General features: G+C 48.6%; 1 protein-coding gene across 1 annotated transcript in view; it reads left to right on the forward strand.

Annotated features, from left to right (window-relative positions):
* Window positions 1–14,976, forward strand: part of ITFG2 (integrin alpha FG-GAP repeat containing 2) — a 706,948-nt gene that overhangs the window by 23,404 nt on the left and 668,568 nt on the right. The window contains exon 2 of the mRNA XM_078673726.1: window positions 6,565–6,660. Coding sequence (XP_078529852.1) covers window positions 6,565–6,660 — 96 coding nt within the window. The remainder of the gene's footprint in view (window positions 1–6,564; window positions 6,661–14,976) is intronic.

Below are 14,976 nucleotides of genomic sequence, written 5' to 3' on the forward strand. Positions count from 1 at the left end.
CAACTTGCCCCACCATCCCATGCGGCGCAAGGATTGTCGCCACACGGCAAAGACCACCCTTGTGACCGAGGGTAACCCACGACGCCGGCGAGCCGAATACAGAATGGTGTGGAGCGTATGGTCACCCATGAGTGACCGTTCCAGGGCGTAAGCTGGATCGCTTCTATCTCCATACCACCACTCATTAAGTACAAGTAGCTGGGAAGCCTGGTAGTAGGAGAGGAGGTCCGGGGTGGCCAGGCCGCCACAGTATGTGGACAGAAAACACGTCTTCAGTGCTACTCTGGCCGCACCCCCATCCCACAGGAAACGACCCAAAACAGAGTTAACCTGACGGAACCACTCCAGGCCGATAGGGTATGGGAAATTCTGGAGCTGGTACAGTAGACGCGGAAGCGCCACCATCTTGAAGATGGCCGATCTACCAAAGATAGTGAGCGGCATCCTGGACCAAGTTTTGACATCAGCCTGTACCCGTTCCCACACCGGCAGGACTCCACGCGCCCAGGCCACAGCCCGCGACTCCGATAGAAAAACGCCCAAGTACTTTAGGCCTCCGTCGCCACCCGCAACTCCGCAGCCCAGGGGTCGGCAACCACTCCGCCGCCCAGCACCCACAGGGTCGATTTGTTGAGGTTGAGATGGAGGCCCGATGCCTCGCCAAACGCCCGCATAATCTCCAGGACCCGGGGGCCCGAGCGTTGCAGGTCGGTGAGAAAGAAGAGGACATCATCCGCATACAGCGCAATTCTGTCCGCCAGGTCCCCATTCCAGACAAAGCCACACAATCGGGCATCCACTCGTACCCGCGACGCCAGGGGCTCCATGGCAAGGGCAAACAGATACGGGGACAGGGGGCAGCCCTGCCGAGTGCCACGTCTTATATGGAAACGCCCAGAGGTAGCACCGGCCACACGGACCGAGGCCGTCACGTTAGTGTAGAGGAGACGGACATACGATAAGAAAACCGGCCCCAGGTTGAGGCGGGCCAGGAGGGCAAACAGATAAACCCAATTCACAGAATCAAAGGCCCTGTCCATATCCGCCAAGAAGAGTGCCGCCTGTTCATCGCTAGCTCCCATAGCATCCACTGCCGCCTGTGCCCGTCGGATGTTGTGTCGGGTAGCCCTCCCAGGCATGAATCCAGCCTGGTCCGGGTGGACCAGGTCAGAGATGTGGGGTAGCAGGCGGTTCGCTAAGGCCTTAGCCAGGATCTTAGCCTCGATGTTTAACAAGGAAATAGGCCGGTAGGAGTCGTGCCTGTCCGGCCCCCTGCCCGGTTTTAAAAAGACCACGATCTCGGCATGGCGCCAGTCCGGCGGCATCTCCCCCTGTACCCGCGCCGCCTCCAGGGCACGCCGATAGTGGGGCCCCAGCTGGACGTGAAACTGTTTATAGAATTCGCACGGGTAGCCACTCGGGCCGGGCGCCTTCCCGGCATTCAGTTGACCAAGGGCCTCCCCGAGTTCCTCAGCCGTGAGCGGGGCGTCCAGGGCGGTCCTGGTCTCATCAGAAACGGCCCGCGGTAGCAGGTCGTCAAGATAAGCGGAGATCCCAGCCTCCTCCAATTGGTCACAAGGGGCGTACTGCGTCTCATAATAGCGGGCAAAGCTGGCCGCCAATAGGGCCGGGTCAGTCATAACTGAGCCGTCCTCAGCCGCAAGGCCCGGCAACACAAGAGGCTGGAAAGTCGCCTGGCACAACCTGTGTAGCATAGTGCAGGATTTGTCGCCCCACTGGTATACCCTGCTGCGCGTGGCGAGCCACGCCTGCCGGGCTTCATCGTGTAAGACGGAGGCATACGATTGTTGGGCCTGTAGGAGCTGCCGCACCACGTCTTCGTCGCTCCTAAGACTACCACGCCGTTCCAACTCCACCACACGGGCGGCAGCGGTCACAATGGCTTCCTGATGCTTCCGCCTAGCAGCCACACACCATGCAATATCAATACCCCGTACCGTGGGTTTCAGTGCCTCCCACACCACCATTGCATCCACATCACCCACAAGATTCTCACGCCAATAAAGATCAATCGCCACGCGCAGGTGATGCACGTATTCGGGCCGTTGCAGCTGCCAGGACGACATCCGCCATCTAAACGGCTGTCGTCGGGAAGGGAGGGTCATAGTCGCCAGGACCGGGGAGTGATCAGACAGGCCCCTGGGGAGTATCACCGCATCCCTGACGCGACTCAGACAGGCACCCGGCACAAACAGATAGTCCAGCCTTGAAAAGGACCCATGCACCGCTGACACAAATGTGAATTCACGCTCAGCAGGATGAAAGTGGCGCCACACATCAACCCATCCCAGACCACTCGCAGTCGCGCTCAATCTGGTGGGAGCAGCAGCGGGGGGGGGATCCACCACAGCCGGCGCCCGCCTCCGACGATCCAGGCCCACATCCATAACCTCATTCCAGTCACCTCCCACCATGGTCAGCACCTCCGGAATCTCATCCCACAGCGCGAACAGCCGCTCAGACAGGGCCCATTGGAGAGGGGGGGGGGCGTACACGCTACCAAACACCACCTGTTCAGAACCCAGCTGGCCCTTGATGAAAACAAAGCGGCCCTGAGGGTCTATCCATTGCCTCTCATGCACATAAGCCACTCTACGGTGCACCAGGATAGCCACCCCCCGCGAGCCCCTTGTAAAACCGGCATGGTATACTTGTTGAAACCCATATCTCTGGAGGCTAAGGGCCTTGGAGCCCAGCATGTGGGTCTCCTGAAGCAGCAGCACATCTATCATCTCCCTCTTCCCCCATCGTAGCACAGCCCCACGCTTGATTTTATCCAACATTCCTCTCACATTCCACGTCACAACACGCAGGGCCTTAGGAGGAGACATAGTCACGGCATCAGCCATAGTCAATACAGGGACCAGCACCCGGCCCTCCACACCACCCCGGCGCACCCCACAAAACAACAAAATCAACGATCATAGGCACGTGTGGTCCCCCCCTACCCTTCCCAAAACTCAGCAACCCCCCCCAGACCCAGGCCCCCCCAACCATTAGCAACCAAAGAACATCCCCCCACGCCCCACTCCCCCCTCCCCAATACTTCAGAGAACATTGAAGCATCTGTCGCGGCATGGAAAGTCCCGGGTCCAGAACAGAGAACCCAGGGCCCGCCATACCAATGGATCCCAACACCCCAATCAACACACACACACCACCCCCCCCACTACACTCACAACCGTGAGGGTCAGAGGCCCACAAAAGGTGCCTCCCGAGCCCTACCGTGCTCCCGCTAAAAACAATAGGAGTCAGGAACCAGGAACAGACTGGCATAGGGAAGTCAAAAGAGAACAGTCTCACCAGCCTATGAAGGGCAACTCAGGACTCAGCAACAAGGTCCAGTCCCACCAGTGTTCAACTGTCGGCATCAGAGTGTTCCGAGTCCCTCGCACCACTCGTCTGCGATGCACTAGCAGAGGCCGCCCGCCTCCGAGACCGGGACCTCCGGTGTCGACCCCTCCGGCTCCGGTGGTTCGACCGCTCCGGCGATGACCTCTGGGACCCGCCCGGATTCAGGCCCGGCTGGGGATGCGGCCGGAGCTGCACCGTCTCGTCGGTCCAACGGAAAACCTCCTCAGGTGAATCAAAGAAGTGCGTTCTGGACTGGTGTACCACTCGCAGACGGGCCGGGTATAGGAGAGAGTATTGGAGCTGCAAGCCCCTCAACTTGGCCTTGGCAGCCACAAAGGATTGTCTCTGCTTCTGCACCAACCTCGTGTAGTCGGGAAAGATCATAATGGTACGATTTTCAAAGGTAAGCGAGCCTTTGGCCCTGGCCTCCCGCAGGATGACATCACGGTCGTGATAATTCAACAGCCGGGCTATGACAGACCTGGGACGCTCACCCTCCGGTGGCCGCTGAGTTAGGGCCCTGTGCGCCCTCTCGATAACGAAGCACGCGGACAGCACCCCTTCGGGGAGCCAACTCTCCAGCCACCGGGTCAAGAACCCCTCCATGTCGTCTTTCTCGCACCTCTCCGGAAAGCCAATAAAGCGGAGGTTGTTCCTCCGTGCGCGCCCCTCGGCATCCTCCACGCGGGCCGCCAACGTCTTCTGGACTCCCTCCACTTCCGCCAACCGCTTCTTCAGGGCGCCGATGTCCGTTTCGGTCACCGTTATTCGGGACTCGGCCTCGGTGATCCGACCCACCGCATTCCGGAGATCCTGGCGCAACAGCGTGACATCTTCACCCACCGCTCCGATTTTGGCATCAAGCGCATCCCGGGATTGGGTGATGGCCGCCAGGATCGCCGCATTGTCCGGCCCAGGACCACCGCTGCCACCGGCCGCCCCGGAGCCACCACTAGGCCCCGTGAATTTATCGATAGGGCCATGCTTAGGCGGGCCGCCACCTCCGGTTCTGGTCATGGCCCAGCACGGGCTCGCCGGGACCGCTCGCCGGGCAAGGCCGGCACTCCTACCAACAAGGCCCAGGACCCCCCAGGTACTGCCACTAGCGTTGGAGGCCCAGGCCCCTGAAAAGAACTGTAGTGGGAGAGTCCCAAGAGGCCAGCCCAGGCCCGAGGCCACGAAATCCGGGGACCGGTCCCACCCAGGCGGGACAGGCCGTCCCGGCGTCAAGCACCACAAATGTCCGCCCAAGGTGCACGGACGGGGAGGCGCTTCGGGGGCAAGTCCACTATGATAGGCGCCGGAGGCCACTGGCCCCGGGTCAAGACGTCGGCTCCAGTGCCCTCGAAGGGAGACGTGACAGGCCAATACAATCCGGCGTCGCGAAACTCAAGGCCCCGGCTTCACAAGGGCAGGACAGGCCTCCACCACACCGTGCTGCCCACAAGCGTCTTCAGGAAACCAGCGGGGGCAGGGCACCCCCGCAATCCTCGGGCTACTGACTCTGCAATGCTGGGCCGAGGTGCGCGCCGCCGACGCCACCCTCCGCAGCCTCCACTCGGCGTCTCCAAAATCAATGTCCCCGGCTCACGGCCAGTCACCAGGCCGCACCCCGCCGCCGGCGTTCCAAGGTCTCAGAGGGGATGGGATCGCGGGATCAACGCACCGGAGAAGACAGGACCCCCTCCTGGACCGATGTCACTTGCCAAGTCCCATCCGCGGGCTCGGGGGTCAGGACGCTGCAGGGCCGGGCCAAGGTCCGCGCCGCAGAAGCCACCGTCGGCAGCGCGCCTGCAGCCGCCACTCGGCGTCCCGAAAATCGAGGTCCCCGGCTCACGGCCAGTTGCCAGGCCGCACACCGCCGTCGGCGCCACAGGGTCCCAGAGAGGATGAAGGCGCGGGATCAAGACACCGGAGACGGCAGGACACACCCCTGGATCGATGGCACCTGCCAGGCAGTCACTGCGGGCTCGGGGGCCAGGATAAATGAACAAAGTAAGTCCGGGCCAGCGGGAGCTCTACAAGGCTGCAACCGCCATCGTCGCCCGCCAAGCCACGCCCCCTCAATAATCAGATTTTAACAGGCAGCGCTATCAGAAATGGTCTGCGCGGCAGCAAACAAACAAACAATTCTTTTTTTGGTCCAGAGTATGTTGTCGGTTGGGGAGGTCTGACTTTTTCTGTTGCCACTTCTGCTGTTTGTGGCTGTACAGTGGCCTTTCCACAGTGACAGACCTGGGTGGTCATGCAGCCAGGTGGGTCTTTTCTTGCTTGGCCATTTCTTGGTCTGTTGCTCATCCTGGGGTGCCCTTTCTAGGCTTTGTGGGTTGTTGGTCTGTGCGACTTTGTCAAGGGTGTTGGTTCTTGAGATGTCTTTCCTTGCGGCTGCCTTTTCCATATGTTGTCTGATTGTTTAGCTTTTGTACTCATTTCTTCCTTTCCTGCGGTTCTTTCCAGTAATTATGGTATTTTTTGGGCTGTGGGTCTATCACTTGGAACAGGGCTTCTTCTTGATGTTACAGGTGGGCTTTACGGGCCATTTTTGGCATGGCATGGCCTGTGGTTGGCTTCTGTTACTATTTGTGAGCCTGTTCTCCTTCTGACCTCTGTTTGTATTACATGTTTGGGTCATTCTGTTTGTGTTCTGTCTGAATATTGGGTTTTGGATGCTACCGCGGTGTGTTTTTCAAGTCTAGCTTTTTTTCCCAAGTCATTGCTTTTTTCCTCGAATGTTTGCTTGTTACCGTTGATAATTGTTGCTTCTAGAGAACAGAGCTAATGTTACCAGCAGACCGTACACATGCATAGCTATGCCTGTGTTTGGGCAGTCAGTGAGGAATTGGGGAGAAGGGCCACCTTCTGTGCCAGTGATAACACAGGTGGAGGAACATGTGAGGTTCTAGGTCACTGGTTGCTGGGGTGGGGGGATTCTAGGTCACTGGTTGCTGAGGGGGAGGGGGGTATTTTATGATTGCTTTGTCATCTCACCAACCGATCAAAGCAGATTCGTGTGAAAACGATTACATCTGCAGCAGGTAAATACTCTTTGTTACCAGGATCTCATTGTAAAATGGGTGTTTACATACGCACTATTCATGGATTTTGTCAGTTTCGGCTGCCCAGCACAGTTTGAACTTCAAGTCTTCTAGTCTTATATGCCCCTCCTGACTACTCTTCTTGTTTCAACAGCTGAATGAGTTGGTAGTGGGAGACACCAACGGGAAGCTGTATGTGTACAAAAATGATGAAAGCAAACCCTGGCTGACACGGTCCTGCTCTGGAATGGTAAGGGGAGGCATGATTTCGATTTTGCAAATACCCTTAGGATGTGTTTTGTAAACAATATTTAGGAGCTAGTTGAGCATTGTAGACATGCATGCTTAGTATTAAACTATATCCAAAATGTATGTTTGCTTAAAAAAAATAAGGTGCACATTGTTTGTGATGGTAAACCTTTAAATATAATATTGATGAATGGAAACCTACATCATCGGCTACTGCCTGGCAAGGCAGAGCAGAGCGTCTCTTACCATAGACCGCCTCTATAAAGTTGTACATGCAGGCTAATGAATATTAACTCCAATAGATTGATCCTCACCCTACTAAATTTAAAAGTATAATCGGAAAGAAAACAAACCCCTTAAGAATCTGAGTCCAGTTAGGCGCACTCCTTGGAAAATTAATCGTTGCATTCCATATTCTGTTAACTTTTATTTGATGCAGTCCAGGATTATAACACTTCACCAGCCGTCATCCTCTACGCATCCAACACAATGATGAGGTCCGCATGCAAGATAACACAGTGTTTCTCTTCAAGGTGATAAATGCTTCCCTTGTTTAAGGCATATTCACCTGTCCAGGCTGGTGAACTTTGAAAGTAGTGATGTATAAATAATTTTCCAAAAACGTAACAAACCCTGATAGCACCCACTATTTTCTACAGGAAGACTCAGAAGAATGGCTTGCTACACTCCCCTTTTTCCCCCACCGAGGTAAAGTTTGAAAAAATGACGCACAAGTGTGCATTTTACAGAACAATCTCATTGTTACATTTGATAAGAAGCCATAGCTACTGAATGGACGCTCAGGAATTATTCTGTTACTTTCATTACTTTCACTATATCTCAAACAAGCCAGATGCTGCTAGACACTGTTGAGGATTTGTTCTTACCAGAAAAACGTTGAAAATATGGGAGCATAATTGTTCATTCCCTAACAATAGGCTAAAAAGTCATGTCGAACACATTCAAAAAAATCTCTTAGCATGCTATTTCACATGAGCGGTCATATTGGTGTATAACAGTGGTGCCCTTGGAGAAGCTTTTTTGCCTAGGCTCTATGGCCAAACAAATATATTATACATCTGTATGTGCTTTAGTATTTTAATGTCTACATAATCTTGCCATGTAGATAGAAAATATACAATAGGTACTCCAAGGAATGGCGCAGTGAAAGTGATGAGTGAAAGAGTGTCCTGGTGTAGTTAAACAATCCATAATCAACTACTGACTGAGTAGTGTGTCAATTCAATGAAAGGTGTCAAAATTCAAGTCCAATATTGTTACTACAGTGCATATCAGCCAAGAAAAATAGTACACTGACGTTTCAACCCATATAGTTAATTGTAACTGTGTCTTCATCAGTACTAAAGAAGAAGCAACCCTCGGGAATGGAGAAATCCAGGGGAATCAATTACTTTCCAGTACCTATTGTATATATTCTGTCTACTTGACAAGAATATGTAATGATTAAAATACTGTCTAAGTACATACAGATGCTTAATATATTTGTTTAGCCATAGAAGCCTAGGCATAAAAGCTTCTCCCACTGGAACCACTGTTGTTTTCTGCATATGTTCCCAGGGATACTGCATTGTCCCACAATATTAATTCAATATCAAAAAGTATAAGGCATCTATTTCATTCTGTTCTCCTTTCGTTTTTTTCTATTCTGCTCTCCTTTCGTTTTTCTATTCTGCCTTCCCTTAATCATAATTAGAAATTTGTGTTATGGTTGCACAGTTAGTGTAATTTGTGTTATTTTTCATTGCTCTTGGAAGGCAAATTCTCAAAATAATGCTACATTGTTTAATTCTGCACTGTTTGCCCAGAAACAACGTGAACGACCGAGCACATGGTGCGGTGCTTGTGAATATTTGTGAGAAAAGGTTATTTTTGTCCACTTTAAACACAAGGATTCAGTTTGCACTAAAATATAGTGCCTAATGGCAGCTCTGCATTTTAGTTAATCATACATAATATTCTGTAATTTTGCAGAATGTTCGTGTAATTCTGTGAAAGAAAATTACGCACATTTTGCACACCCCTCATCAAGACAGAAAAGTAAGATAACCACCTCTATAAACCATGTTCCGAATGACACTGTGTTGGTTAGTGAGGCTAGTGAGGCAAGCGTACATGGCACCCCTCATCAAGACAGAAAAGTAAGATAACCCCCTCTATGAACCATATCCCGAATTACACTGAGTTGGTTAGTGAGGCAAGCGAACATGTCCCTACTCACCAGTTCATCATATATTAGTATAACCATGACATGTCATGAGTGTGCTCCCTATGATAGGAATTGCCAGAATGGCAAAATACTTTTAATTACAACAGAACACAACGCTGTGCCGTGACTTTTGACTTTTGACGGACACATCTGAACCCGTATTTTCTCTACACTCATACATGACGTTTGTGCCCACTGAGTACGAAGTGGGCCAGAGTATCTTTAATGGGTATTATACAATAGGGATTATCACCACTCATTGAACTCTTGTCCTCTGGGCTCCAAGGTGCGTCCATTGACTTCTAGGAAATTCGATTTGGAATCGACAATACTTTGAGCCTTGAAAAAGTCGTCATACGACGAAACACGTGTCGGCTGTATTCATCCTAGGCTTTGCTCATCTGTGGACTACAACTAGATTGTTCATCATTGAAAATTAAAGTATTTGTAACCCCAGACACAGAAGACTTCTTTTATTTGGCTTTGGTTAATATTTTGTATAAATTCTAATCTACAGCTTGTTTGTGGACTATTGTAACCTTAACCATGTTGACTTTTTAATCAAAGATGATTCCTCCCATCTACCTTTGTTCTTTCCCCTCTTTGTTTTCTTTACATGATTTTCTTGCCGCATTTTTAAAGTGCCCAGATGTCACGTATCCTTCTGCCAGAGGCACACCCAGAAAGTAAAATTGGCAAGAGTTTGCTTGGTGATTCAAATTTCCTCTTTTGGTTCTTTTCTTGAATATTCTGTGTAAAGTAAATTATTGCTACATTAAATATGTGTACACATAATTTTCTTGATATTGCATTTGGACCCAGTGAAATGGTGATTACTTCATTTGTAGACTATGTCCTATTTCAAGCTGCACATGTTGTTATGAGAAAAGTTTACAGTTTCCAAATCATTTAGGTGGTCTGACTGTGTCACAATGCACAAACTTGAATTCCGGATCCATCTGGGGTGATTTACCTGTTAAGCTGATCTCCATGGCCAACCATGCACAATAGGAACACAATAGCTATAGGGCTATGTTGGGCTATGACGTCTACTGGCTTGTAGTGATATCGGAAACCAACAGTGATAACTTAAAACTTAATCACCTTTAAATAGTTGCTGTAATAAATGATATACCGCCACAATATCTCTATGCATCAGACTCTGGATACAGGGGGAACGGAAAAATATATAGTACCTGAGTAATAGATATTAATTGAGTTTGCATACACCTCACCCACCCCCTTTTCTGATAAGCCATATACCTTCTGTTTTTTATGATTCATGGTATTTGTTTTTGTTCTGATGCACATTAATTTTTTTTAAACATTAATATAAAACAAACATACATCGGGATTATATAGTTCTCTCTGATAACAATGAATCACTTCCCTAAGCACTACCTTAAACACAATATATTTAATGTGCAAATATAAAGAGCCTTTAAAGGGGATAAGGATCCTACCCATTCATTGCATGCAACAAACAAATACGTTAACACTCCTCTGCACTTTTGTGTGGAAAAGTACTTTAAACTATTCAAGTTTTTCTTTTTCCAAAATGCTAGGAAATGTATTGGGCTACTTCTCTGTATTCTGTGTATTCACTGCTGACTTTAAACTTGAACAGTCCAGGCTTCGGCAACAATGTAACTCGAGTGCCTAACAAGGATACTAAAATATAGTGCCAAATGGCAGCTCTGCATTTGAGTTATTATACATAATATTCTGTAATTTTGCAGAATTTTTGAGTAATTCTGTGAAAGAAAATTACGCACATTTTGCACACCCCTCATTAAGATAGAAAAGTAAGATAACCCCCTCTATGAACCATATTCCGAACCACAGGGTTCTCCAAAGTTGGTCCTGGAGGGCCGTATCCATGCCAGATTTTTAAGATAACTACATTTATCTAAATGTGGATATGCTAAAAATCTGGCATTGATCCTGCCTTCCAGGACAGAATTTGGAGATCCATGCTCTATCTAGACTATGCAGTATATATCAAAATGGCGGCTGATATTTCCAAATACAGTGAGGATTTAGTGGCTTAAAGGAAAATGTAGTTTCTAAACTTGCATTAAGCTGCCTTTGTGTAGTGCGTCCTGCAGTCACATGAAGCATTTCACCAGGTGGTGCTTACGTTGAAAGTACACTGCTGACCTCCTCTGAATGAATGTAGCACCAATGCGTTAAGAGGACTGCGATTGGGGAGTGCAGAAAACCATTCCACAAGAGATATTCTTTTTTTATTGTATTCTTTTTATTGAGACAAACATTGGTTCAAATAAACATAACAGAGGTCACAGAGAGTAAAGAGCTAACAGCGACATACGGAGGATGAAGATTGCATTTCAACATAAGAGGGGACATCACGGGGAAAGGGGGACATTTGATTCAGAACAATCAGGTGGGATACAGATTTCTCCCGGATAGCTATTCCAGGGGCCCCAAATACGTGCCCATTTTTTAGGGCAGCCTCTGGCGACATATACCGTCTTCTCCCTAAACATACACCAGTCGAGATCTTTTTCCCAGGTCTCCAATGTAGGTGGTTTAGTGGCTCTCCATAATTGCGCGATGTTTTGTTTGGCTATCATGAATCCCTGGGTGGCCCATCGTGTCAGGTGTATCTTAAGGTCTGTGGGTTTCCTTATGTTGACGAGACAACGTCTCGCCTCTGGCAAAAGACGGGTGTGTAATACAGTGAAGAGTACATCATGAACCCAATGCCAGAAGGCATTACCAAACTTGCATTCCCATATAATGTGAAAAGATGTTCCTAGCATACCTCACCCACTCCTGCAATTCCCTCTGTCCGTGACCCCCATGTGTATTAAGCGTGACCCGGAAATGTACAATCGATGAAGGATCTTTAGCTGTACCAATGTGAGGCGCGCCAGTATGGCGACCACTATAGGGGAAGACACTGCCTCCTGTCAGTCTTCATTTCATTTAATTTTCAGCATTTATAAAGAGCTCTATCACCTAACAGGCATCCTGGCGCTAACATATAAGTGCACAGTGAGACTAGTGTTTCGGGGAAATGTCAGAATAACCATATTATGCACTGGGGAAGAGCTAAGTTTTTAGTCTCTTCCTAAATGGGAGGAGATCCTTCAGTTGTCTCAGCTCCAATGGGAGTTTGTTCCATATTCGGGCAGCCGAGATCCTGAAAGCTCTACCTCCTGATTTTATTTTTTTGAATCTTGGCACCTTCACCATTTTAGCTGCATCAGTTCTGGTCCAGACCCGTGCAGTACTTTGAAAACTAGGCAGAGGGATTTAAACTGGACTCTTTGCATTATCGGGGGAGCCAATGCAGCTCCGACAGCCGACGAGGTAGAGGAGCGTCTTGACCTCCCCTAGGCTAGTTTGGCTGTTATTGTTTAGATCATCTGGAGCCTATCTATTAGATATCTCGTGGATTCCAACAACAAAGCATTGCAACAGTCCAATCTACTTAAGATGATGCTTTGTACTACCAGTGCTCGAGCCTGTGTTGGCAAGAGCGGATTTTTTTTCACGCAGGACTCTAATAATAGCAAAGCAACTCCCCACGGTTTTATTAACATGTGATTTAAGCGTCAGCTTGTTATTAAACGTGATACCCAAATTACGAACCTTCTCAACCGGCATCAGTGGGCTAGCTGTAGCTAATGGTCAGAAGTTCGAGTACATCATCTATTTCTAACCCGTCTCTCCTCCACTTCTCCCTTAATGCCTGAAGGGGCTCGGTCATATTGTTAATCAGTTTTTTGTAAATTAGGGAAATCGTCTTTGCAGGGGAGTGGCCGTCTAAGATTCTATCTTCTAAGGGTGAGGCTTCAGGAGGGTTTGTGCCCTAGGGTGACCAACTGGCATGGGCGCAAATTCAGGACAGTGAGTGTAAAAATTCAGGACAAAGGGTCAAAATTCAGGACAAAAATTCAGGACAGGAGGTCAAAATTCAGGACAAAAGGTAAGTTTTACAGACACATCAGAGGAGGTTGCGCAATAGTAAATAGACAACCACTAAAGTACAAGTAAAAATAAGTTTATATTAGGTTGAGACAATTGTGCACTTCATGGTTTGTCAGTATGCGCGCAGCTTTAAGCAAATGTGCAGGTCTTTTTGTAGTAACAAAAGGCCCCCTTCTTACCATCTCCCAGAGAATACGCCTGCTGCCCAGTCTGGCCACTCTGGCCTTGCTACCACCCTCCAATGGTGCCCCTCATAATGTGTATTTCATTTCTTCTATAGTGCTTCTTATCCCAAGTATGTGCGGCAGAGTGCTGGAGTGCGTTACAACACACACATATTATACAGAGACAATCACTCATATAAATGTGAAAGTCAATGTATAGGAAATGTTGCTTAAGATAATGGGGCTTACAATGTGTTATCATACTTTCATCCATCATTCAGTCTTTCACCATACATTCTGTCCTTCCATCTGTGTGCCCATCCATGTCCATATTCAACCATTTACAAACCTATCCATCACATATACTTCCATCCATTATTTCACACATCCATCCCTCAATCCGCCCTTTTACTCATCCATTATCCATCCATCCACCCTTTCACCCTATCCATCTGTGCACTCATCCATCCACTCTTCAACCCATCCATCCATTCACTCGTCCATCCAGCCATTTACCTATCCAGCCATCCTTTCACTTACTCATTCATCCATCTAGTCACACATCCTTCCACCCATTCAGTCATTCATATACGCATCCCCCTTTCTCTTTCAATTCCCCTTTCACTTAGCCATCCATCCTTCCATCCACCCACCCATCCATCTACTCATACACTCATGAACCAATCCATTGAACCTACCATTCATCCATCCTTTCATTCATCCATCCATCCTTTCTCTCATCCATCCATCCACCCTTTCTCTCATCCATCCACCCTTTCACTCCTTTGCTCATCTTTCCATCTTTTTGTCCATCTTCCTGCCCTTTCACTCACTCATCCAGCCTTACATCCACCCTTTCACTCATCCGTCCATCCATTCACCCTTTCACTTATCAATTCATCAATCCATCCATCATTTCACTCATCCATCCACCCATTCACTTGCCCATCATAAACCCTTTCACTCATCCATCTGTCATTTCACTCATCTATCCAGCCATCCCTCCACCCATCCCTTCTCTTACTTACTCACCTTTTCACATTAATTATGAGACCATCAAGAACTCCACCCTTGCTGTGGTTCCTAAAGCAAAGGGTGGGGTGGGGCATCCAGGGGTTTGAATCATGTTGATGGCCTGTGATTGTGCATAGTGTATGGTGAACATATGAAATCAATAAAATATGTTATAAAAAAAAAACTAAAAAAAGAGTGGGGTGGGGCTGGGTTCACAATGCCCCTGCACATAGGCAATCTGAAAAAGTGGAAGGCATGAGTCATGCATGATGCACAGTGCCTGGACGTGGGGCGACTGTGACATGGTGTTGTTACCAGAGCTTTAAGTGGGATGATTAAACTAGGAGGTCTCTCCAAAAGGATGTTTGATGTAATACAATGTGTGGCTTAAAACCTCTAAGCTAAAAATCTGTGCTTAATATAATGTGCCGCCAGACTAGTATTTTTGTTGCTTCTGTTATTGCGTCCAGATATATAATACAACAAGTAACGTTGCACCTACAACAAGCCAGAACTATTGGCTTTGTCAATGGTTGTTAGTTGCATAAAATAAAAATGCAGCAACCATGGCTGCTATACTATAACTATATTCCTTTCCTTTGAACTTATTTCATCGCCTTCCTTTGGTTACCTGGATTATCATGTGACAGAATGCCATGCCCTGGACCGAGGTTGGAGAAGGCCACCACATGCTGTGCCAGCCCAGACTGCCCCATTGTCATTTTGTATGTGGCAATCAACCAGCCTGCAGAATGACAATTGCCGGATGGGGCTGCTTTTGTGCTCAGAGGAGTGCGAGGGGGGCCCCTCAGGGAGCTGAGGCCTTTTGCAGGGGAAGAGCTCTGTTCCCTGAAAGTCTGTTCTTTTTTTTAGAAAATATTGTTCTCATGATTTGTACAATTGGTTTGACTAAATCAGTCAAATACTACCGCTCCCAGAAGTCACTGCTGTT

This window comes from Lissotriton helveticus, chromosome 1_1, assembly GCF_964261635.1.
Source record: "Lissotriton helveticus chromosome 1_1, aLisHel1.1, whole genome shotgun sequence".
Classification (NCBI taxonomy): Eukaryota; Metazoa; Chordata; class Amphibia; order Caudata; family Salamandridae; genus Lissotriton; species Lissotriton helveticus.